A 22440-nucleotide genomic window follows, 5' to 3' on the forward strand; every position below is an offset into this window, starting at 1 on the left:
TGCTGTAAGATTGTGGCGCCAAATGCTCCACGTAATATCGGAATCGGCTGCAGCTGGAAATAATTAACGCAAAAATACCAGAAATGGGTACTGTATTAACGCGTTCAAGAATTACGCCTTGTTAAATGTGACGTGTCGTGAATATCATGATTTCTTTCATTCATGTGGAAGCAGATGAAGATTCGCCAACTCAACAAGCAAACGTCCACCACGCTCACGAGGAATTGGCGCGCAACAACCCAGGACATGTGCTCCATTTAGAAAGTGTTTGGCAACACTGGCGCAAGCAGTTTCGAAGAGGTGGGTGGCTCTGAAAAGAGCCTTTGGGTTGGCTTAGTGTGCGAGAGATGGGCGCTCAGCCTCCGAAGCCGTAGAGAGTGCGGCCCTGGCGCTTGAGGGCGTAGACCACGTCCATGGCGGTGACGGTCTTGCGCTTGGCGTGCTCCGTGTAGGTGACGGCGTCGCGGATGACGTTCTCAAGGAAGACCTTCAGGACGCCGCGGGTCTCCTCGTAGATGAGGCCCGAGATGCGCTTCACACCGCCGCGGCGAGCGAGGCGGCGGATGGCGGGCTTGGTGATGCCCTGGATGTTGTCGCGCAGCACCTTGCGATGGCGTTTTGCGCCTCCCTTGCCGAGCCCCTTACCGCCTTTACCGCGTCCAGACATTCCGACTACTTCTGACAAAGCTCGCGAGAGACTGCGCGCTCAGCTTGCAGCAGCAGCCGCCTTTATACCCGAAGCGTGGTGACGTCACCGACCACCCCTGCCCTCCGCGATGGCTCCGCCTTAAACCTTAGACCTTTAACCTCTGTGACGAAGAAAACCCTCCACTGTCGTCAATAACACTTCCTTGACATGTATAATATGCGACGTTTTGGGCAATGACCCTTCTTCGAAGCACTCTGTAATGATATTGGCACACCCGCAGCGAACGCGAGAGGAACGCGATCTGTTGCAAGATTGCACGTGGAGTGAATAATCGGTGTAAGGTCTTGTTTTCAAGTGAACAAGATGAACTAACTTTATAATCGTGTGAAGCTAAACGGCTTCCAACACAATAGTTGAGTGAACGTCACCAACTAGTTCTCCCAAAGTAAGAAAGACATTGCAAACAATGCGATATTTACGTATAGAAATTAATTTTAATAGAGAAGTTTAGATGGTGCACCGCAATGTTTACAAAACAAAGTGAAAAGGCGAGAACGAGCGAATGAAGGCAAATTGAGTAAAGCTGTCTGGAATCAATACCTTTTTAGACTAAATTCCATATTTGGCACCAGTAACATGATGACGGAATGAAGAGGTGCAACACATAATTCGGACGTCGCTGAGATTACTCTGCACTCCGTTCGAGTGAGGGAGCTGCCACCCGCCTCGCCTGTGTTTGTGATCCCTGCTTTCGGGCTCGATTACTCCCATCACATCAATGCTTAAAACACATCGAGTGGGTAAAATGTTATAGTTAATTTGGCGAATGTACGTAACTTATCCAATCTACACAAATCCTCACGATTGAACTGCACCAAGCGTCGAGCTCCTTGATCAGGGCCGAGGCAAGGCGAGCAACCATCGCCACGCCGTAAATGGGTTTGACTTACAGAATATGGCACGCATTCAACAGCAACGTAATACACTGTCATGTGTTACCGATGAACTAATGGAAGCGCAGCAGCATCTGGTTCACTTTTTTAACTAAGTGGGTGGCTCTGAAAAGAGCCGTTGAGGTGGAGTGAATCGAGCGTCGTCCGATCGGATTCACTTCTTTGGCGCAGTCTTCTTGGGCTTGGCCGCGGCCTTCTTGGGCTTGGCCACCTTGGGTTTGGCGGCCTTGGCCTTGACGGTCTTGGGCTTAGCGACCTTGGGCTTCGCAGCCTTGGGCTTGGCTGGGCTCTTCGCCGCCTTCTTGGGCTTAACAGCCAACTTCACCTTTTTGGGGCTCTTGGCCGCCTTGGCAGCCGCGGGCTTCTTTGCTTTCTTGGGAGACTTCTTGGGCGCGGTCTTCTTGGCTGCCGCGGGCTTCTTCACCTTCTTGGCTGCCGCGGGCTTTTTAGCTGCGGGCTTTGCCGTTGACGACTTGGGCTTCGCCTTTGCGGCAGCCTTTTCCTTGTTGAGTTTGAAAGAGCCAGACGCGCCGCTGCCCTTCACTTGCGCCACGGCGTCTTTGGCCACGAGCTTCTTGATGGCCAACTTCACGCGGGCATTGTTCTTCTCCACGTCGTATCCTCCGGCAGCAAGCGACTTTTTGAGCGCAGGAAGAGACACGCCGTTCCTCTCCTTGCTGCTGGCCAGAGCCTTGAGGATGAGCTCGGACACGCTGGGGCCGACCTTCTTGGCCTTTGGAGCGGCGCGCTTCTTCTTGGGGCTTTTAGGCGCTGAAGTAGCCGCAGCTGGTGGTTGAGCAGGAGCAGTTTCCGCCATCTCAAGACGTCGCTTTTATCGCCTCGCCTCTTTGAAATCGAAATCAGCGCTCTCACGAATTCGAAACGAGTGTTCTCCAGGCCCGAGGTTATTATAGAAGCGGCGTACTGAATGCGGACGTCGCTGAGATCATCCAGAACTCAGCTCTGGTGAGGGAGTTGCCACCATACTCACTGTGTTTATCACGCCTGCCTTTGGGCTCGATTACTCCCGTAACGTTCATACTTACATGCATCTAGTTGATACATTATCACGAAGATCACTTCTTTAATGTACGTTACTTATGCAATATACGACAATGCTCACGATATAAATTATAATTCAAAACAAGTGAACAACCAACATTTGAGAGACATTGTTCGGTCAGGGCATGCTATGACGATTGTCGGTTTTCAAAAGTGTTACTGATGAACACTATTTAAAACGCACTCGAATTTTTTGCAAGACAAGATGCTTCAACAGACTACTCATATTTAATTCCAACGAAATATTTTCTATTTAAGTTTTGCCTCGCGCGCTCTCGATTTCTCCTCTCGCGCTATGGTGAGGACTGCGCGCCATGTCAACAGTCCCTTGTCACCGAACTTTTAACTGGACGTTTTAATCGAACTTTGAAATGAATAAATATATGGATTTTCAGATGGACAACAAACTGAAGAAATTTACTCAAAATTAACCGACATTAAATAGAAAGTTTAACATTTTACGTGGCAAGAGGTGAGTAGCTCACGCACTGCAGAAGGGTCGCGCGCCTTGAACAAGATCGAGGCACGGTGCACAATCATCACCACTCAAATTCAACTCAAGTGACTCTGCAGTCGAATGTTTAAAGAAAATATATAATCTTACGTTTAATGCACCGACAGAGTTGATATTCTAGGAGCGCAGGATGGTTCATCCGATGGGTTGTTTTTACTGCAATAAGTAACACGTATTTACTGCACTAAGTAACACGAATGAGTAATCATTGGAAAGATGTTATTAACCATGTAAAAAATATTTAACTACACATATTTGTACCATCTTATTTGACAAGTAATATTATACTTTACCGAGTGTTGACATCCCCAGCGTTTACCAGTACTTTTTTGCTTACTATCAGCTAACACCGGCCACAACCCTGAGCTGATGTGCTCATTTGATCCCTTTTCTGACCGCTCAAAAAGAGCGAGTTTTATTCTTTAATAAACACGATTCTTTCTTCCAATAGGCATCCCAATTTATTCTAAACCATGTTCCATGATTGATGCAATGTTGGAATGCTGCTCAAATACCGTTCCTAAATTAGACATAAAGGGTATCTGGAATGAGCAGAGCATTCGTTTAATTGCGAGCATTTTGGGACGAGGGCAACTCGACGACGGTGTCCTTATTAAACAGGACCCTGCGGGGTGGGCTGGTAGGAACGAATAACCAAATAATATAAACATAATGTATTATTACACTTGTTAAGCCAGGAAAGCCCCACTGAGTCAAAAGGTTTTTGTAGGGTCCTGCCAAGTGTTTGCAGTAGGGGGCGATGTTGCTACACCTAATCGGACGATACGAAGGGAGAGATTGAGGCCTAGTTCTAGGCTTTAGGCCTAGCTGTATGCTTTAGGGCGCTGTGAGTTAATTTTTAATTTAAATGATTTAATGATTCATGTAAAAGCTTTAAATTTAAATGTTTCTATTTAAAAACATGAGGGAATGTAACATTGTTAAACATGTGGTGCCACAGCGACGGGGCCGCTCGGCCGAGCCAGGGAGCCGCCCGGCTTCCACCGCCGCACTGCCCCCCATCACCTCCCCCACATAAACACGCACCCGCACCCACGTAGGGCCTCGTGGTCGGGTCACCTACCCTGAGTTTTCACCCGAGGGCCCCCTAGGGGGGTTACCCCACGGTTTCTCAGGGCCAGGGAATTGGACAGGACCCTTCCCAGGCCAAGTAACACTGCGGCGCCGTGGGCGGATTTGAGATCGCACGACCACGGCGAGCTCAGAGAGCCCCGCAGTTAGAAACGCATACAAACACAAACACGAGTCAGCAAGGCAGATAGCTGGGATCAGGACCCGGGACGACTGATTGGTCGAAAGTTCAAAGGCCGGCGGGATCGCAAAAGAGCGGGAAATCCTAGGCTCAGGATTGGTCGAGAGACCAAGGCGGTCGGGACGGGGGCGCCTAGCCTTTGATGTGAATAGTTTAAAAGAAAACGCAGGGGCAGTAGGGAACTCTCTTCTTCTGGAGTTTGGACACGGGGTCAGCGACGAAGGAGTCATTGGGCGAGCCGCTAGATTGTCTGCAGGACGATCTGAGCGCCGCAAGGTCACCAAGGACTACAGACGGTATCGTGTTGCGCGCCTTACAACACCTCAGAGCGGAGGGTAGGATCCGTAGGAGAGGGTTAGTTCGGGGTAAGGACGAGTAGGAAAGCGGTTTAGCAGAGAGCGCAGCATAGAATAGGGCTACACGGCACCAGAGTGTGGGTTAGAAGCGCCTTGCTGTCCCGCACACACACACGGGTGGCTCGGTTGGTTAGCAAGGGCTAATAAAATCTCGAGCGTAGTAACAAAACCGTGTTGTTGGGTGTTTTTGGAACGTGGTATTAGCGTGCACTGCATTCGCGAGTGTGTGGTCGTATGCATAAAGGCCGTGGTCTCTGTACGATTGTGCGGGTACGGGGGTGTGTGCGTTAACGCCCGGGGAGAGCACTTTTGTGTGTCGGCGTGTGCCCCGCTTGCGTGTGCTCGTTACTTGCGTAAAGTGCGGCGCGGTGGTGGACCCCTGACCCCCGACCCCACGGCTCGAGCGCGTAATCGGCTGCGCATTGTTGTACGGTTTGTCTCGCGCGCACGGCGGCGGCGGCTTGAGTCGTTGTGTCGGCGTGTGCCCCGCTTGCGTGTGCTCGTTACTTGCGTAAGTTCACGACGTGTGTAACACAGGTGCGCGATCCTAACGTGAGTGGTCAGTGTTGGGTGAGTGCCGTGCAGAGCTGTGTGTGGGTGTGCGCGTACGTGGTTAACTATGCCTGCTACGCGGACCCGCGGTGGAGGGGAATCCTCGGGTGACGGCTCCCACACCATGGGTGAGGAGCTTAGCGGCGGTTCGCTTAGCAGCGGGGGGGCGATTGATGATGTTAGTCCGGCCGTTAGTATTATCGAGGGAGGGATCTCGGGGGCTAGCGACCCCCACAAATTGGTGTCAGAAGCGGTACGGACCCCCGCGTTACCTCACGCTAAAATAAGACTAATATTTACCGGCAGGGGGGCCCCTTCGTGGAAGGCATTCGCCCGCAATCTCTTAGGGGCTAAGGAAATTAATGGATGGACGGACGTGCAGGCAGTACGTCAACTTAATATGAATCTTGATGGGCGGGCAGCCGATTTTGTAGAAGCGTTACCCGCGAGCGCACAGACACAGCTAGAGGAGCTGATGCGCCGACTCGATCAGCGTTTTGGCACGCGTGACGAGGAGGAAGCAAAATCGGCCTTAGAGGCGCGCCGTCGCCAACCTGGCGAAGATCTCCGTGATTACGCCGAGGATGTGCGCGAGTTAACAAAGATCGCACGCCCGGGGTACGCAACGGAGGTTATTGAGGAACTGGCTGCCGAGAAAATCCAGCGGTACCTGTCTCGCACGGCGTGGTGGCAGCCAGACCTGAGCTGCCCACGTCTTCCCTTTAACACCCTTGTCGAGCGCGCACGTAAGTGTGAAAGAATTCACAGCGAACGCGCGCAGCTCCGGGGGCTGGGACGAGAGCGCGCCATTGCGAGCCTGCTCTCGGAAGACGAGGAGGAGGAACAGGAGCTCGCGAGGACGGTAAGGGGCCGGGAAAGAGAGCCTCCAGTGTCCCGCGAGACAACCCCGGGATGGGTTGCCGGTATACAAACGGGTATAAAGGATGTCTCCGGCCAGGTAACCCAGATAGACAACAAGGTAAACCAAGTAGGTGAGGAAACGAATAAAAATATGGCCAAACTGCAATCCTCCGTTGAGACCATCCGATCCGAAATGGGGGACCTACGCGCCACGGTGGGAGGGTTATCTGGGAGGGTAGCCCGACTAGAGGCGGAGGGTGGACAGCGGCGTAATGGGGGGGGAGGGAGTGGGCAGGGGGCCCACTACGGAGCCGCCCCCCCTCCCCGGGCATGTTATATGTGTGATCGCCGAGGGCATCTAGTGAGAGACTGTCCTGAAATCACCCGAGCTAGGCAGGCGCGGGGGTTAAACTCCAACGCCTCCTAGTGAGCGGACCAACTAGGGGTGCAATCGACGCGGTCCCGATACAAATAGACGGTAATGAGAATAATGGCGAGCGAGTGATCCATAAACAGGTTACAACAACAACACCCAAGGGCGCGGGGACCTCGGGCGATTGGCTGCGGGAGCTGGTGGCAGGGATAACGGGAGCCACGTCGCTGGTGGAAGGCCAGGTGAACGGGCAGCGCACCCGGATCCTGCTGGACACGGGCGCCGTGGCCTCTCTCATGAGCGCCGCGCACTGCAGCATGCTCGGGGTGGACGTGGGCTGCCTGCAGGCCCCGGATCGCGCGCTGCACACGGCAAGCGGAGCCGGGATGGGGTTGCTGGGGAAGGTCTCCCTCGAGGTCCGTCTAGGAAACCAGGTGTGCACACAGGAATTCTACGTTTCGAGTGTGTTGTGCCACGAGTGCATTGCAGGAACGGACCTCCTGGAAAAGTTGGGACTTAACGTACAGCCCCGGCAACGATGCGCTACGGTGGAGGGCAGCGGGGAGCGGATTCCGTTCCTAGGACAGGAGCCGAATCGCCCACGCTTCACACCCGTGGCCGCTACGCTGGTGTCGGCCGTCACCATCGGGCCTCTCGCCGAGATGCTGGTGCCAGTGGCAACCCTCTCCACCGACCCAACCCACCGACCATCGGGCGAGGTAATGCTGACTCCTCACCCAGAGTTGGCATCGCGATACGGGGTGGTAGGGTCAGCCACACTGGTAAACGCAGATGGGGGCCGGCTGTTTATACGTGTGTTTAACCCACACAGTACCCCGGCAATGATACGACGACGCACCCCGGTAGCCACCGTACACCCCCTGCACGCTCGCCACTCGAACGACTCGGTGTTCGCACTCTGGGCGGAGGACCCTGGCCGCCCCGAGGACAGCCAGGATCTGGCCTGGCGGGTCGGCCCGACCCCCCGAGCCGAGATTGTTCCCCTGCAGGATGCGTTACATGTGCCTTGGGCAGCCTTACCTAAGGGGGAGGCCGATCAGCTGCGCGGGTTATTGCGGGAGTACGCCGACGTGTTCAGTGAGCACGATTCGGACGTGGGCCGGACCGACCTGGTCAAACACCAAATTGACACAGGTGCAGCCCGACCCATCAAACTCCCCGCATACCGAGTGGGCGCGCCTGAACGGACCCAGATCAAAGAGGCAGTCACGGATATGCTACGCGATAACATAATCCAGCCCTCCGCGAGCCCTTGGTCTGCCCCGGTGGTACTGGTAACGAAAAAGGACGGATCGACTCGGTTCTGCGTTGATTACCGAAAATTGAACGCAGTCACCCTCGGCGACGCTTTTCCCATCCCACGCATCGACGACACCTTCGACAGTCTCGCAGGAGCGCGGTATTTTTCCACCCTCGATCTGGCGTCCGGTTACTGGCAGGTGGAGATGACGGAGGAGGATCGGCCAAAAACAGCATTCACCACCCCGATGGGCCTGTTTGAGTTTCGAGTGTTGCCGTTCGGACTCACTAACGCGCCCGCGACGTTCCAGCGGTTGATGGAGTTGGTGATGCGGGGCTTGCAGTGGGAACAGTGCCTGATTTACCTGGACGACGTAATAGTGTTCAGTAGGTCGCTGTCCGAACACTGGTCCAGGCTGCGGGAAGTATTCCAGCGACTGCGAGCAGCCCATCTCAAGCTCAAGCCACGTAAGTGTTACATTGCGCAACGCGAGGTGGGGTACCTCGGACACCGAGTCAGCGAGGCAGGGGTGAGCACCGATCCCGAGAAGGTGCGTGCCGTAGTGGATTGGCCGCGGCCGAGGAACCTGACGGAGATCAGGTCATTCTTGGGACTCGCCACTTATTACCGTCGATTTGTAAAGGGATTCAGTGAGATTGCACGCCCCCTCACCCAACTCACCTCCCCTAAGAACCCCTATCAGTGGTCGGAGGCCTGCCAGACGGCTTTCACCACACTCAAAGACCACCTCACCCACACCCCCACCTTGGCTTTCCCAGATTTCACCACCGATTTTATTTTGGACACTGACGCCTGCAGCAGTGGGCTGGGCGCGGTGCTGTCGCAAGTGCAGGGTGGGACGGAGCGGGTCATCGCATACGCCAGTCGGACCCTGAGCGGGGCCGAACTGAACTATTGTGTAACCCGTCAGGAACTGTATGCTGTAATTTTCGCGTGTAAACAGTTCCGACCGTACTTGTACGGCAGGAAATGTCGTGTGCGCACCGATCATTATGCACTGCAGTTCCTCCTTACATTCAAGGAACCGCGGGGGCAGATGGCTCGATGGCTGGCGCAGCTGCAGGAGTACAACCTGCAGATCGAGTACCGAGCGGGGCGAACACACGCGAACGCGGACGCCTTGTCAAGACGGCCCGCGGTGCGCGCTGAGACGAGGGAGGGAGACGCCTGCCCGTGCTTCACGGGGGGACGCTGCCGCCAGGCAGCAGAACCCAAGGAGCGCGCGGAAACTAAACTCCCCCCCCCGAGAGAGAGTGCAGTGTGCGCCGCAGGAACCCCTGCAGAAGGAGCCCGGGGACAGACGGATCATCCCACCCCAACCGGGCGGATCCAAGAGGATGTCGGCTGCGCCTTCCCGGGCTTGGACGACGAGCAGCTGCGACAAACCCAGCAGCGGGATCCGGATCTGGCGGCGGTGGAGGCGGCACTGCGAGAGAGGAAGGATGCACTACCAGGGCCCTGGAGCGGTTTGTATGCCCGGTTGTGTGTAGAAAACGGGGTGGTGAGGGAACTGGCCGACGCTGGGCAGCCGGGGTGCATCTGCGTTCCCGCCCATGTGCGGCCCCAACTACTACGACTGGTACACGACCACCCGCTCGGGGGCCATGATGGGGAACGGCGCACCCGGGAGACTCTGCGTCGCCAGTATCTCTGGCCTAAATTAGCGCAAGATGTGGCCGCCTGGGTGCAGGGCTGCCGGGCCTGTCAGCAGTGTGGGCAAAAGCCGGCGAGGTACCAGGTACCCCTGAGGCCGTTCCGAGTCAGTCGGACGAATCAGTTGGTCGGAATCGACCTGCAGGGGCCCTTTCCACGATCCCACCGGGGCAACCGATATATTCTTGTAGCGGTGGAGTACTTCACCCGCTACCCCGTGGCGGTGGCTATCCCGGATAAAACAGCCCTCGTAGTGGCCCGGGCCTTCGTGGAAAACTACGTACTTAAGTGCGGGATCCCCGAACGAGTCATTACCGACCAGGGTAGTGAATTCGAGGCCGAACTATTCCAGGCGCTGTGCCGAGAGTTCGGGATCCAGAAGGACCGAACCACGGCATATCACCCCCAGGCGAACGGGATGGTAGAGAGGATGAACCAGACTCTGGCCGGGAAGCTTAAACGCATGGCGGCCGCGAATCAACAGGACTGGGACGAACACCTCCCCTATGCCCTGTTCGCCTACACCACCGCCGTTCACACATCTACAGGACAGACCCCGTTCCTAATGATGTTTGGTCGCGAGTCTCGCCTGCCCGCAGATCTGCTGTTCGGTGTCCCTCCGCCGCAACGGGAGGAAGGGAGCCACCCCATGGAGCACTTGCTGGAGACCCTGCGAGAGGCCAGGGGCCGAGCCTACCCGCACGGAGAGGCCGCGCACCAGCGGCAAGAGCAGGGCGCCCGACCCCGTATGGAGCCCCCCTTCTACACTGCGGGCTCCGAGGTGTGGCTGTACACTCCCCGCGTCGGTGCCGGACAGGTGGGGAAGCTGACCACCTACTGGCGAGGACCCTGGATTGTGAGACGGCAGATCTCACCATGGACGGTGCTGATTCAGGGAGGAGAGAGGGGCCGGGAGATGGTGGTCAACATCCGCCGACTGAAGCCGTGGCGAGCAGCCCCCGAGGGGGGGAGCCCCGCCGTCCAAGTACCCCGAAACCCCGGGGTCCCCCCACCCCCCGTGCCCGGGGGCCTCGCGCAGTATATGGGCCCCACGGAGCCCCGGGCTCCGAGGGGCCCCGGGCGGGGCCGGGGGCGACGAGGACGGCGACCCTTAAACCCCACCGCCTCTGAGTTTGTCCCCCAGCCCGCAGGTGCCGGAGACCGAGGGGAGCCGTTGGAATGGAGGAGGAGACCACCGCCGGAGCCCCAGGAGACGGAGCCGCCACCCCCGAGGCCAGCCACAAGGGCCGGGCGAATCCCGCGGACCCCGCGGCGATACCTCGTGGGGGCAACCCAGGCGAGGTGCTCCAGTCAACCCGGGACGGGGACTGGCACCCCGGGGGGCTATGTGGTGCCACAGCGACGGGGCCGCTCGGCCGAGCCAGGGAGCCGCCCGGCTTCCACCGCCGCACTGCCCCCCATCACCTCCCCCACATAAACACGCACCCGCACCCACGTAGGGCCTCGTGGTCGGGTCACCTACCCTGAGTTTTCACCCGAGGGCCCCCTAGGGGGGTTACCCCACGGTTTCTCAGGGCCAGGGAATTGGACAGGACCCTTCCCAGGCCAAGTAACACTGCGGCGCCGTGGGCGGATTTGAGATCGCACGACCACGGCGAGCTCAGAGAGCCCCGCAGTTAGAAACGCATACAAACACAAACACGAGTCAGCAAGGCAGATAGCTGGGATCAGGACCCGGGACGACTGATTGGTCGAAAGTTCAAAGGCCGGCGGGATCGCAAAAGAGCGGGAAATCCTAGGCTCAGGATTGGTCGAGAGACCAAGGCGGTCGGGACGGGGGCGCCTAGCCTTTGATGTGAATAGTTTAAAAGAAAACGCAGGGGCAGTAGGGAACTCTCTTCTTCTGGAGTTTGGACACGGGGTCAGCGACGAAGGAGTCATTGGGCGAGCCGCTAGATTGTCTGCAGGACGATCTGAGCGCCGCAAGGTCACCAAGGACTACAGACGGTATCGTGTTGCGCGCCTTACAACACCTCAGAGCGGAGGGTAGGATCCGTAGGAGAGGGTTAGTTCGGGGTAAGGACGAGTAGGAAAGCGGTTTAGCAGAGAGCGCAGCATAGAATAGGGCTACACGGCACCAGAGTGTGGGTTAGAAGCGCCTTGCTGTCCCGCACACACACACGGGTGGCTCGGTTGGTTAGCAAGGGCTAATAAAATCTCGAGCGTAGTAACAAAACCGTGTTGTTGGGTGTTTTTGGAACGTGGTATTAGCGTGCACTGCATTCGCGAGTGTGTGGTCGTATGCATAAAGGCCGTGGTCTCTGTACGATTGTGCGGGTACGGGGGTGTGTGCGTTAACGCCCGGGGAGAGCACTTTTGTGTGTCGGCGTGTGCCCCGCTTGCGTGTGCTCGTTACTTGCGTAAAGTGCGGCGCGGTGGTGGACCCCTGACCCCCGACCCCACGGCTCGAGCGCGTAATCGGCTGCGCATTGTTGTACGGTTTGTCTCGCGCGCACGGCGGCGGCGGCTTGAGTCGTTGTGTCGGCGTGTGCCCCGCTTGCGTGTGCTCGTTACTTGCGTAAGTTCACGACGTGTGTAACACAGGTGCGCGATCCTAACGTGAGTGGTCAGTGTTGGGTGAGTGCCGTGCAGAGCTGTGTGTGGGTGTGCGCGTACGTGGTTAACTATGCCTGCTACGCGGACCCGCGGTGGAGGGGAATCCTCGGGTGACGGCTCCCACACCATGGGTGAGGAGCTTAGCGGCGGTTCGCTTAGCAGCGGGGGGGCGATTGATGATGTTAGTCCGGCCGTTAGTATTATCGAGGGAGGGATCTCGGGGGCTAGCGACCCCCACAAACATAACTCCCTTTCACACACGCGGGGGTACGACACGAATGGAGAGTTTCAGGCCTGGTTCTAGGCTTTAGGCCTAGCTGTAGGCTTTAGGGCGCTGTGAGTTTTTTTTTAATTTCAAAGTTTTAATTAAAAGCTATCTCAGGGAATTATTAGGGCGCTGTTAGTTGTTTTATTTAATTTCAAAGTTTTAATTAAAAGCTATCTCAGGGAATTATTAGGGAATGTTACACGTGTTTAGCCAGGAAAGCCTCATTAATTTAAATGTTTTAATTAAAAGCTGAGGGAATTATAAGGGAATGTTACACTTGTTTAGCCAGGATAGCGTCACTGAGTCAAGGTTTTCGTAGGGTCATGCCAAATGTTTGCAGTAGGGGGCGATGTTGACGGACGGACACATTAATCTATTGGTGGTCTGGTCCACTTCGTTCCTACCAGTATAACAAAACTCCTGTGTACGACTGTCCGAGCTCTTTGCAAGTAAGTGGGTGGCTCTGAAAAGAGCCGTTGTTGTGGTGGTAGAGGCGGCGGCGCGTTCACTTCTTTGCCTGAGAGGTCTTCTTGGGCAGCAGCACGGCCTGGATGTTGGGCAGCACACCGCCCTGGGCGATAGTCACGCCGCCCATGAGCTTGTTGAGCTCCTCGTCGTTTCGCACGGCGAGCTGCAGGTGTCGGGGGATGATCCTCGTCTTCTTGTTGTCGCGGGCGGCATTGCCAGCCAGCTCGAGGATCTCGGCAGAAAGGTACTCGAGCACGGCGGCCAGGTAGACGGGTGCTCCAGCGCCGACCCGCTGGGCGTAATTGCCCTTGCGGAGCAGCCTGTGAACGCGACCCACGGGGAACTGCAGGCCGGCGCGGGAAGAGCGGGACTTTGCCTTGGCGCGAGACTTGCCACCGGTCTTGCCGCGTCCAGACATTGTTAAGCGACCTAGGATGCAAAAAGCACTGGAGACAAAGTACGAACGATTTGTGACGTTAACACGCACCACCGGAGCGGCTTTTATAGCGGAGACGAGGATCGTAGAGCGCGCCGCTGCTGATTGGCTCCTCTCGGTCGAGTCCCGCCCTCTCCTTGAGCCACCAATGAAAAGCCGGGACGCGAGGATTCGATGTTGACTTTAATTATTTGTATCCATATAAATTTTAATGCGGGCACGCATCTTATGAATGAAACAATGCGATACACGTACTTAATAGGTTCAAGTTTTAAGCATGATAGAGTTAATTAATGGGCACGTGCTGGCAAGTCAAACTTATAAGCGGATTCCGCAAATATCAATGTATTATTGATTATAATAATCATTTTGAGGGACCGCATTGGTTATAAGAAATCATTGTGATAGCCTTGAGCTCGTGATTGATCGCCCACGTGCCTATACGGTGTATATATATTTTCCTTTAACCGCCTGTTCGGGCAATGCCTAAAAATATATGTGCGTGAATAATTCAGTCTCTTAGTTTGCAAAATGTGAACTTCTTATCAGCTCGGGCTTGAAACAACATAAACCAATATCTTTGGGTTTAATAGTTAATATATTTCACCAAAATAACCCTTTTGTTAAACATTATGTAAGCATGGTTTCACAACGCTTATATACGACACCAACGTGTGATGTTGAAAAATATGAGCGGCGGGGTATAGAAAATGAACTTCATTGTCGCTTACGCCTGACGACTCGTGAGAGCCGTGACCAGCAAACGAAGGTTTCCGGCACCCGAACTTTGAAGAACACACATGGAAGCGTTTTCATGAGTAAGTGGTGGCTCTGAAAAGAGCCTTTGTGTTGTGCTTTGAGGGCCGAGCTGGGCGTTCAAGCGCGCTCGCCACGAATGCGGCGGGCGAGCTGAATGTCCTTGGGCATGATGGTGACGCGCTTGGCGTGGATGGCGCACAGGTTGGTGTCCTCGAAGAGCGCGACAAGGTACGCTTCGCTGGCCTCCTGCAGAGCCATGACAGCGGAGCTCTGGAAGCGCAGGTCGGTCTTGAAGTCCTGCGCGATCTCCCTGACGAGGCGCTGGAAGGGCAGTTTGCGGATGAGCAGCTCGGTGGACTTCTGGTAGCGGCGGATCTCGCGCAGAGCGACGGTGCCGGGCCTGTAGCGGTGAGGCTTCTTGACGCCGCCCGTGGCCGGAGCGCTCTTTCGGGCCGCCTTGGTGGCGAGTTGCTTGCGGGGGGCCTTGCCGCCCGTGGACTTGCGAGCCGTCTGCTTGGTGCGAGCCATGGCTTGGTGAGGGCAAAGATTCTCACAGGCGGGGAGAAGGCGGCTTATGTAGCCCAGAGCGCGCGCTCACTGGTCAGCGGAGTCGTGACGTGCGAAGAAGGGGAGCGTGCTGATTGGTTGGCAGCGTGCAATGATCTCGAGTCGTCAACTCTTCTTAATCAACAAAATGTTCACAGTTTGGATCATTTCAGAATGCCGCATCACGATGCAGTAGTACCCTTTGAGCGCCGTCGATGTCTTTAACGGATGTTATTTTCTCAAGCAAACACCTTTCCGAAAACAACTTTACAGTGCTCTGCATGATCTAAATAAAGTGTTAAGAAACTGCACTTCATTGGAAACAGTAATACGTAAAAATGTCGGAAAGAGGTGATCACAGGAATAGATATATATTCTCTTGGCATTGAGATGATGATCAATTATACTGCACGAGTCATCCATGCTAGGCGCTTACTTTTACATATATGTACACGTGCAAAATGTTAGTTCCTGCCCGAAAATACAACCACGAATTAAATATATTGCATTGCAAGGTTTTGGCGCCAAACATCCAATGTAATATCTGAATGGGCTGCAGATGAAATCAATGGACAAACAAGTCCAAGAAATGCCTGCTGGTAAATATGATGTGCCATGAATATTGTTATCGCTTTTATTCACGTGGAAACATGTTAAAATGCGTTCGATCTCTCCACTTCACTCAATGAGCGAACAATGTCCCCGCGTGAACCGGGGCTTTGTTGGAAGTTTCGTTTTGTACTCCTGCTAGGACTGGTACAAGCAGGTTCGGAGAGGTGGGTGGCTCTGAAAAGAGCCTTTGTAATTAATGGTGGAGTCGAGGCTTCACTTGGAGCTTGTGTACTTGGTGACGGCCTTGGTGCCCTCCGACACGGCGTGCTTGGCCAGCTCGCCGGGGAGCAGCAGTCGCACTGCGGTCTGGATCTCCCGAGAAGTGATGGTGGAGCGCTTGTTGTAGTGCGCCAGGCGGGACGCCTCGGAAGCGATGCGCTCGAAGATGTCGTTGACGAACGAGTTCATGATGCTCATTGCCTTGGACGAGATGCCGGTATCGGGGTGCACCTGCTTCATCACCTTGTAGATGTAAATGGCGTAGCTCTCCTTCCTGCGGTGGCGTCGCTTCTTGCCATCCTTGCGCGTAGCCTTGGTCACAGCCTTCTTGGAGCCCTTCTTGGGAGCAGGAACCTTGGCCGGCCCAGCGCTCTTTGATGCGGGAGGATCGGGCATGTCGACGCGTTGTAGGCAACTTCAGGTCAGAACAGACGGGAAGCGAATGTGGATGTCGGTCGCGCGTTGAGCTCCTTTTATAGGAGGCGAGATGCAAATCAGAGGATCGTAGTGCGCGGCGCTGCTGAGTGGCTCTTTTAGTACCATCCCTCTCCATCAGCCTCCAATGAGAAACGCGGACGCGATGCTCACTTTAATATCGTTTTTACTGCAAAAAGGACTTGTGAATATAACACAATGTAATGTCCAAACATGTATATTAGTGAATTGCAGCCATGGCCATTGCCTTTGTTTTAATAAGGATGACTGGAAAACCCAATACAGTATATTGTGTTTTGAGCGTGGGTTTTTTTGTTTCTTACGAGGGATTGTTTCACCACTCGTCTAATACGGCGCACGGGCGTTTTAAGAACGCAATTTGGAAAAATACAAGCGCTCGATGGAGAAAAATAACTTCGCTGTTGTGCTGTACAGGTGGAGATTAGCATTCCGGCACGCTACGTCAATTAGGACGAGTGTGCTGTAAGATTGTGGCGCCAAATGCTCCACGTAATATCGGAATCGGCTGCAGCTGGAAATAATTAACGCAAAAATACCAGAAATGGGTACTGTATTAACGCGTTCAAGAATTACGCCTTGTTAAATGTGACGTGTCGTGAATATCATGATTTCTTTCATTCATGTGGAAGCAGATGAAGATTCGCCAACTCAACAAGCAAACGTCCACCACGCTCACGAGGAATTGGCGCGCAACAACCCAGGACATGTGCTCCATTTAGAAAGTGTTTGGCAACACTGGCGCAAGCAGTTTCGAAGAGGTGGGTGGCTCTGAAAAGAGCCTTTGGGTTGGCTTAGTGTGCGAGAGATGGGCGCTCAGCCTCCGAAGCCGTAGAGAGTGCGGCCCTGGCGCTTGAGGGCGTAGACCACGTCCATGGCGGTGACGGTCTTGCGCTTGGCGTGCTCCGTGTAGGTGACGGCGTCGCGGATGACGTTCTCAAGGAAGACCTTCAGGACGCCGCGGGTCTCCTCGTAGATGAGGCCCGAGATGCGCTTCACACCGCCGCGGCGAGCGAGGCGGCGGATGGCGGGCTTGGTGATGCCCTGGATGTTGTCGCGCAGCACCTTGCGATGGCGTTTTGCGCCTCCCTTGCCGAGCCCCTTACCGCCTTTACCGCGTCCAGACATTCCGACTACTTCTGACAAAGCTCGCGAGAGACTGCGCGCTCAGCTTGCAGCAGCAGCCGCCTTTATACCCGAAGCGTGGTGACGTCACCGACCACCCCTGCCCTCCGCGATGGCTCCGCCTTAAACCTTAGACCTTTAACCTCTGTGACGAAGAAAACCCTCCACTGTCGTCAATAACACTTCCTTGACATGTATAATATGCGACGTTTTGGGCAATGACCCTTCTTCGAAGCACTCTGTAATGATATTGGCACACCCGCAGCGAACGCGAGAGGAACGCGATCTGTTGCAAGATTGCACGTGGAGTGAATAATCGGTGTAAGGTCTTGTTTTCAAGTGAACAAGATGAACTAACTTTATAATCGTGTGAAGCTAAACGGCTTCCAACACAATAGTTGAGTGAACGTCACCAACTAGTTCTCCCAAAGTAAGAAAGACATTGCAAACAATGCGATATTTACGTATAGAAATTAATTTTAATAGAGAAGTTTAGATGGTGCACCGCAATGTTTACAAAACAAAGTGAAAAGGCGAGAACGAGCGAATGAAGGCAAATTGAGTAAAGTGTGGGGGTCGCTAGCCCCCGAGATCCCTCCCTCGATAATACTAACGGCCGGACTAACATCATCAATCGCCCCCCCGCTGCTAAGCGAACCGCCGCTAGGCTCCTTACCCAGGGTGTGGGAGCCGTCACCCGAGGATTCCCCTCCACCGCGGGTCCGCGTAGCAGGCATGGATAACCACGCACGCGCACACCCACACACAGCTCTGCACGGCACTCACCCAACCCTGACCACTCACGTTAGGATCGCGCACCTGTGTTACACACGTCGTGAACATGCGCGCACACACGCATACAGCTCCACACGCGATACCCACTCCTGCGCCGCTCTGCGCCGCGCTGGCCGCCCACGTTACGATCGCGCACCTTGGGCACGCCGATTACGCACGCCGAGAGCTTACGCAAGTAACGAGCGCACGCAAGCGGGGCACACGCCGACACGACGACTCGTCCCCTCCCCCACTCGCGCGTGCACGTCAACACAAATATCGTACAAGGACGATTCTCCTCTCACACGGCTGCGTAGTCACGCCAACACACCAAAAGTGCTCTCCCCGGGCGTTAACGCACACACCTCCGTACCCGCACAATCGTACAGAGACCACGGCCTTTATGCGTACAACGACCACACACTCGCGAATGCAGTGCACGCTAATACCACGTTCCAAAAACGCCCAACAACACGGTTTTGTTACTACGCTCGAGATTTTATTAGCCCTTGCTAACCAACCGAGCCACCCGTGTGTGTGTGCGGGACAGCAAGGCGCTTCTAACCCACACTCTGGTGCCGTGTAGCCCTATTCTATGCTGCGCTCTCTGCTAAACCGCTTTCCTACTCGTCCTTACCCCGAACTAACCCTCTCCTACGGATCCTACCCTCCGCTCTGAGGTGTTGTAAGGCGCGCAACACGATACCGTCTGTAGTCCTTGGTGACCTTGCGGCGCTCAGATCGTCCTGCAGACAATCTAGCGGCTCGCCCGATGACTCCTTCGTCGCTGACCCCGTGTCCAAACTCCAGAAGAAGAGAGTTCCCTACTGCCCCTGCGTTTTCTTTTAAACTATTCACATCAAAGGCTAGGCGCCCCCGTCCCGACCGCCTTGGTCTCTCGACCAATCCTGAGCCTAGGATTTCCCGCTCTTTTGCGATCCCGCCGGCCTTTGAACTTTCGACCAATCAGTCGTCCCGGGTCCTGATCCCAGCTATCTGCCTTGCTGACCCGTGTTTGTGTTTGTATGCGTTTCTAACTGCGGGGCTCTCTGAGCTCGCCGTGGTCGTGCGATCTCAAATCCGCCCACGGCGCCGCAGTGTTACTTGGCCTGGGAAGGGTCCTGTCCAATTCCCTGGCCCTGAGAAACCGTGGGGTAACCCCCCTAGGGGGCCCTCGGGTGAAAACTCAGGGTAGGTGACCCGACCACGAGGCCCTACGTGGGTGCGGGTGCGTGTTTATGTGGGGGGGGTGATGGGGGGCAGTGCGGCGGTGGAAGCCGGGCGGCTCCCTGGCTCGGCCGAGCGGCCCCGTCGCTGTGGCACCACATAGCCCCCCGGGGTGCCAGTCCCCGTCCCGGGTTGACTGGAGCACCTCGCCTGGGTTGCCCCCACGAGGTATCGCCGCGGGGTCCGCGGGATTCGCCCGGCCCTTGTGGCTGGCCTCGGGGGTGGCGGCTCCGTCTCCTGGGGCTCCGGCGGTGGTCTCCTCCTCCATTCCAACGGCTCCCCTCGGTCTCCGGCACCTGCGGGCTGGGGGACAAACTCAGAGGCGGTGGGGTTTAAGGGTCGCCGTCCTCGTCGCCCCCGGCCCCGCCCGGGGCCCCTCGGAGCCCGGGGCTCCGTGGGGCCCATATACTGCGCGAGGCCCCCGGGCACGGGGGGTGGGGGGACCCCGGGGTTTCGGGGTACTTGGACGGCGGGGCTTCCCCCCTCGGGGGCTGCTCGCCACGGCTTCAGTCGGCGGATGTTGACCACCATCTCCCGGCCCCTCTCTCCTCCCTGAATCAGCACCGTCCATGGTGAGATCTGCCGTCTCACAATCCAGGGTCCTCGCCAGTAGGTGGTCAGCTTCCCCACCTGTCCGGCACCGACGCGGGGAGTGTACAGCCACACCTCGGAGCCCGCAGTGTAGAAGGGGGGCTCCATACGGGGTCGGGCGCCCTGCTCTTGCCGCTGGTGCGCGGCCTCTCCGTGCGGGTAGGCTCGGCCCCTGGCCTCTCGCAGGGTCTCCAGCAAGTGCTCCATGGGGTGGCTCCCTTCCTCCCGTTGCGGCGGAGGGACACCGAACAGCAGATCTGCGGGCAGGCGAGACTCGCGACCAAACATCATTAGGAACGGGGTCTGTCCTGTAGATGTGTGAACGGCGGTGGTGTAGGCGAACAGGGCATAGGGGAGGTGTTCGTCCCAGTCCTGTTGATTCGCGGCCGCCATGCGTTTAAGCTTCCCGGCCAGAGTCTGGTTCATCCTCTCTACCATCCCGTTCGCCTGGGGGTGATATGCCGTGGTTCGGTCCTTCTGGATCCCGAACTCTCGGCACAGCGCCTGGAATAGTTCGGCCTCGAATTCACTACCCTGGTCGGTAATGACTCGTTCGGGGATCCCGCACTTAAGTACGTAGTTTTCCACGAAGGCCCGGGCCACTACGAGGGCTGTTTTATCCGGGATAGCCACCGCCACGGGGTAGCGGGTGAAGTACTCCACCGCTACAAGAATATATCGGTTGCCCCGGTGGGATCGTGGAAAGGGCCCCTGCAGGTCGATTCCGACCAACTGATTCGTCCGACTGACTCGGAACGGCCTCAGGGGTACCTGGTACCTCGCCGGCTTTTGCCCACACTGCTGACAGGCCCGGCAGCCCTGCACCCAGGCGGCCACATCTTGCGCTAATTTAGGCCAGAGATACTGGCGACGCAGAGTCTCCCGGGTGCGCCGTTCCCCATCATGGCCCCCGAGCGGGTGGTCGTGTACCAGTCGTAGTAGTTGGGGCCGCACATGGGCGGGAACGCAGATGCACCCCGGCTGCCCAGCGTCGGCCAGTTCCCTCACCACCCCGTTTTCTACACACAACCGGGCATACAAACCGCTCCAGGGCCCTGGTAGTGCATCCTTCCTCTCTCGCAGTGCCGCCTCCACCGCCGCCAGATCCGGATCCCGCTGCTGGGTTTGTCGCAGCTGCTCGTCGTCCAAGCCCGGGAAGGCGCAGCCGACATCCTCTTGGATCCGCCCGGTTGGGGTGGGATGATCCGTCTGTCCCCGGGCTCCTTCTGCAGGGGTTCCTGCGGCGCACACTGCACTCTCTCTCGGGGGGGGGAGTTTAGTTTCCGCGCGCTCCTTGGGTTCTGCTGCCTGGCGGCAGCGTCCCCCCGTGAAGCACGGGCAGGCGTCTCCCTCCCTCGTCTCAGCGCGCACCGCGGGCCGTCTTGACAAGGCGTCCGCGTTCGCGTGTGTTCGCCCCGCTCGGTACTCGATCTGCAGGTTGTACTCCTGCAGCTGCGCCAGCCATCGAGCCATCTGCCCCCGCGGTTCCTTGAATGTAAGGAGGAACTGCAGTGCATAATGATCGGTGCGCACACGACATTTCCTGCCGTACAAGTACGGTCGGAACTGTTTACACGCGAAAATTACAGCATACAGTTCCTGACGGGTTACACAATAGTTCAGTTCGGCCCCGCTCAGGGTCCGACTGGCGTACGCGATGACCCGCTCCGTCCCACCCTGCACTTGCGACAGCACCGCGCCCAGCCCACTGCTGCAGGCGTCAGTGTCCAAAATAAAATCGGTGGTGAAATCTGGGAAAGCCAAGGTGGGGGTGTGGGTGAGGTGGTCTTTGAGTGTGGTGAAAGCCGTCTGGCAGGCCTCCGACCACTGATAGGGGTTCTTAGGGGAGGTGAGTTGGGTGAGGGGGCGTGCAATCTCACTGAATCCCTTTACAAACCGACGGTAATAGGTGGCGAGTCCCAAGAATGACCTGATCTCCGTCAGGTTCCTCGGCCGCGGCCAATCCACTACGGTACGCACCTTCTCGGGATCGGTGCTCACCCCTGCCTCGCTGACTCGGTGTCCGAGGTACCCCACCTCGCGTTGCGCAATGTAACACTTACGTGGCTTGAGCTTGAGATGGGCTGCTCGCAGTCGCTGGAATACTTCCCGCAGCCTGGACCAGTGTTCGGACAGCGACCTACTGAACACTATTACGTCGTCCAGGTAAATCAGGCACTGTTCCCACTGCAAGCCCCGCATCACCAACTCCATCAACCGCTGGAACGTCGCGGGCGCGTTAGTGAGTCCGAACGGCAACACTCGAAACTCAAACAGGCCCATCGGGGTGGTGAATGCTGTTTTTGGCCGATCCTCCTCCGTCATCTCCACCTGCCAGTAACCGGACGCCAGATCGAGGGTGGAAAAATACCGCGCTCCTGCGAGACTGTCGAAGGTGTCGTCGATGCGTGGGATGGGAAAAGCGTCACCGAGGGTGACTGCGTTCAATTTTCGGTAATCAACGCAGAACCGAGTCGATCCGTCCTTTTTCGTTACCAGTACCACCGGGGCAGACCAAGGGCTCGCGGAGGGCTGGATTATGTTATCGCGTAGCATATCCGTGACTGCCTCTTTGATCTGGGTCCGTTCAGGCGCGCCCACTCGGTATGCGGGGAGTTTGATGGGTCGGGCTGCACCTGTGTCAATTTGGTGCTTGACCAGGTCGGTCCGGCCCACGTCCGAATCGTGCTCACTGAACACGTCGGCGTACTCCCGCAATAACCCGCGCAGCTGATCGGCCTCCCCCTTAGGTAAGGCTGCCCAAGGCACATGTAGCGCATCCTGCAGGGGAACAATCTCGGCTCGGGGGGTCGGGCCGACCCGCCAGGCCAGATCCTGGCTGTCCTCGGGGCGGCCA

General features: G+C 56.5%; 6 protein-coding genes across 6 annotated transcripts; all 6 read right to left on the reverse strand.

Moving 5' to 3' along the window:
• Positions 1 to 355: 355 nt before the first annotated feature.
• LOC144948048 (histone H4) lies at positions 356 to 667 on the reverse strand. The gene has a single exon (XM_078877475.1). The coding sequence runs from the start codon at positions 665 to 667 to the stop codon at positions 356 to 358; it is 312 nt and encodes a 103-aa protein (XP_078733601.1).
• A 1089-nt stretch (positions 668 to 1756) lies between these two features.
• LOC144948184 (histone H1.4-like) lies at positions 1757 to 3557 on the reverse strand. The gene is made up of 2 exons (XM_078877614.1): positions 3539 to 3557; positions 1757 to 2388 (listed from the first exon to the last, which is right to left on the reverse strand). Exons 1-2 carry the CDS (start codon positions 3555 to 3557, stop codon positions 1757 to 1759), a joined length of 651 nt encoding a protein of 216 aa, XP_078733740.1.
• Positions 3558 to 12878: 9321 nt separating this feature from the next.
• On the reverse strand, positions 12879 to 13316 carry LOC144948185 (histone H2A). The gene has a single exon (XM_078877615.1). It carries the CDS (start codon positions 13257 to 13259, stop codon positions 12879 to 12881), a length of 381 nt encoding a protein of 126 aa, XP_078733741.1. The 5' UTR covers positions 13260 to 13316.
• Positions 13317 to 14153: 837 nt separating this feature from the next.
• Positions 14154 to 14564, reverse strand: LOC144948049 (histone H3). Its single transcript, XM_078877476.1, has one exon. It carries the CDS (start codon positions 14562 to 14564, stop codon positions 14154 to 14156), a length of 411 nt encoding a protein of 136 aa, XP_078733602.1.
• An 843-nt stretch (positions 14565 to 15407) lies between these two features.
• Positions 15408 to 15809, reverse strand: LOC144948050 (histone H2B type 3-B). The gene has a single exon (XM_078877477.1). It carries the CDS (start codon positions 15807 to 15809, stop codon positions 15408 to 15410), a length of 402 nt encoding a protein of 133 aa, XP_078733603.1.
• Positions 15810 to 16682: 873 nt separating this feature from the next.
• On the reverse strand, positions 16683 to 16994 carry LOC144948051 (histone H4). Its single transcript, XM_078877479.1, has one exon. The coding sequence runs from the start codon at positions 16992 to 16994 to the stop codon at positions 16683 to 16685; it is 312 nt and encodes a 103-aa protein (XP_078733605.1).
• Between the last annotated feature and the right edge of the window lie 5446 nt (positions 16995 to 22440).

Source organism: Lampetra fluviatilis, chromosome 48 (genome assembly GCF_964198595.1).
Source record: "Lampetra fluviatilis chromosome 48, kcLamFluv1.1, whole genome shotgun sequence".
In the NCBI taxonomy this organism is placed as follows: Eukaryota; Metazoa; Chordata; class Hyperoartia; order Petromyzontiformes; family Petromyzontidae; genus Lampetra; species Lampetra fluviatilis.

Coding starts and splice junctions, on each gene's coding strand:
- LOC144948050 (XM_078877477.1), bottom strand. CDS start 15,809: ATGCCCGATCCTCCCGCATCAAAGAGCGCTGGGCCGGCCAAGGTTCCT.
- LOC144948051 (XM_078877479.1), bottom strand. CDS start 16,994: ATGTCTGGACGCGGTAAAGGCGGTAAGGGGCTCGGCAAGGGAGGCGCA.
- LOC144948185 (XM_078877615.1), bottom strand. CDS start 13,259: ATGTCTGGACGCGGCAAGACCGGTGGCAAGTCTCGCGCCAAGGCAAAG.
- LOC144948048 (XM_078877475.1), bottom strand. CDS start 667: ATGTCTGGACGCGGTAAAGGCGGTAAGGGGCTCGGCAAGGGAGGCGCA.
- LOC144948049 (XM_078877476.1), bottom strand. CDS start 14,564: ATGGCTCGCACCAAGCAGACGGCTCGCAAGTCCACGGGCGGCAAGGCC.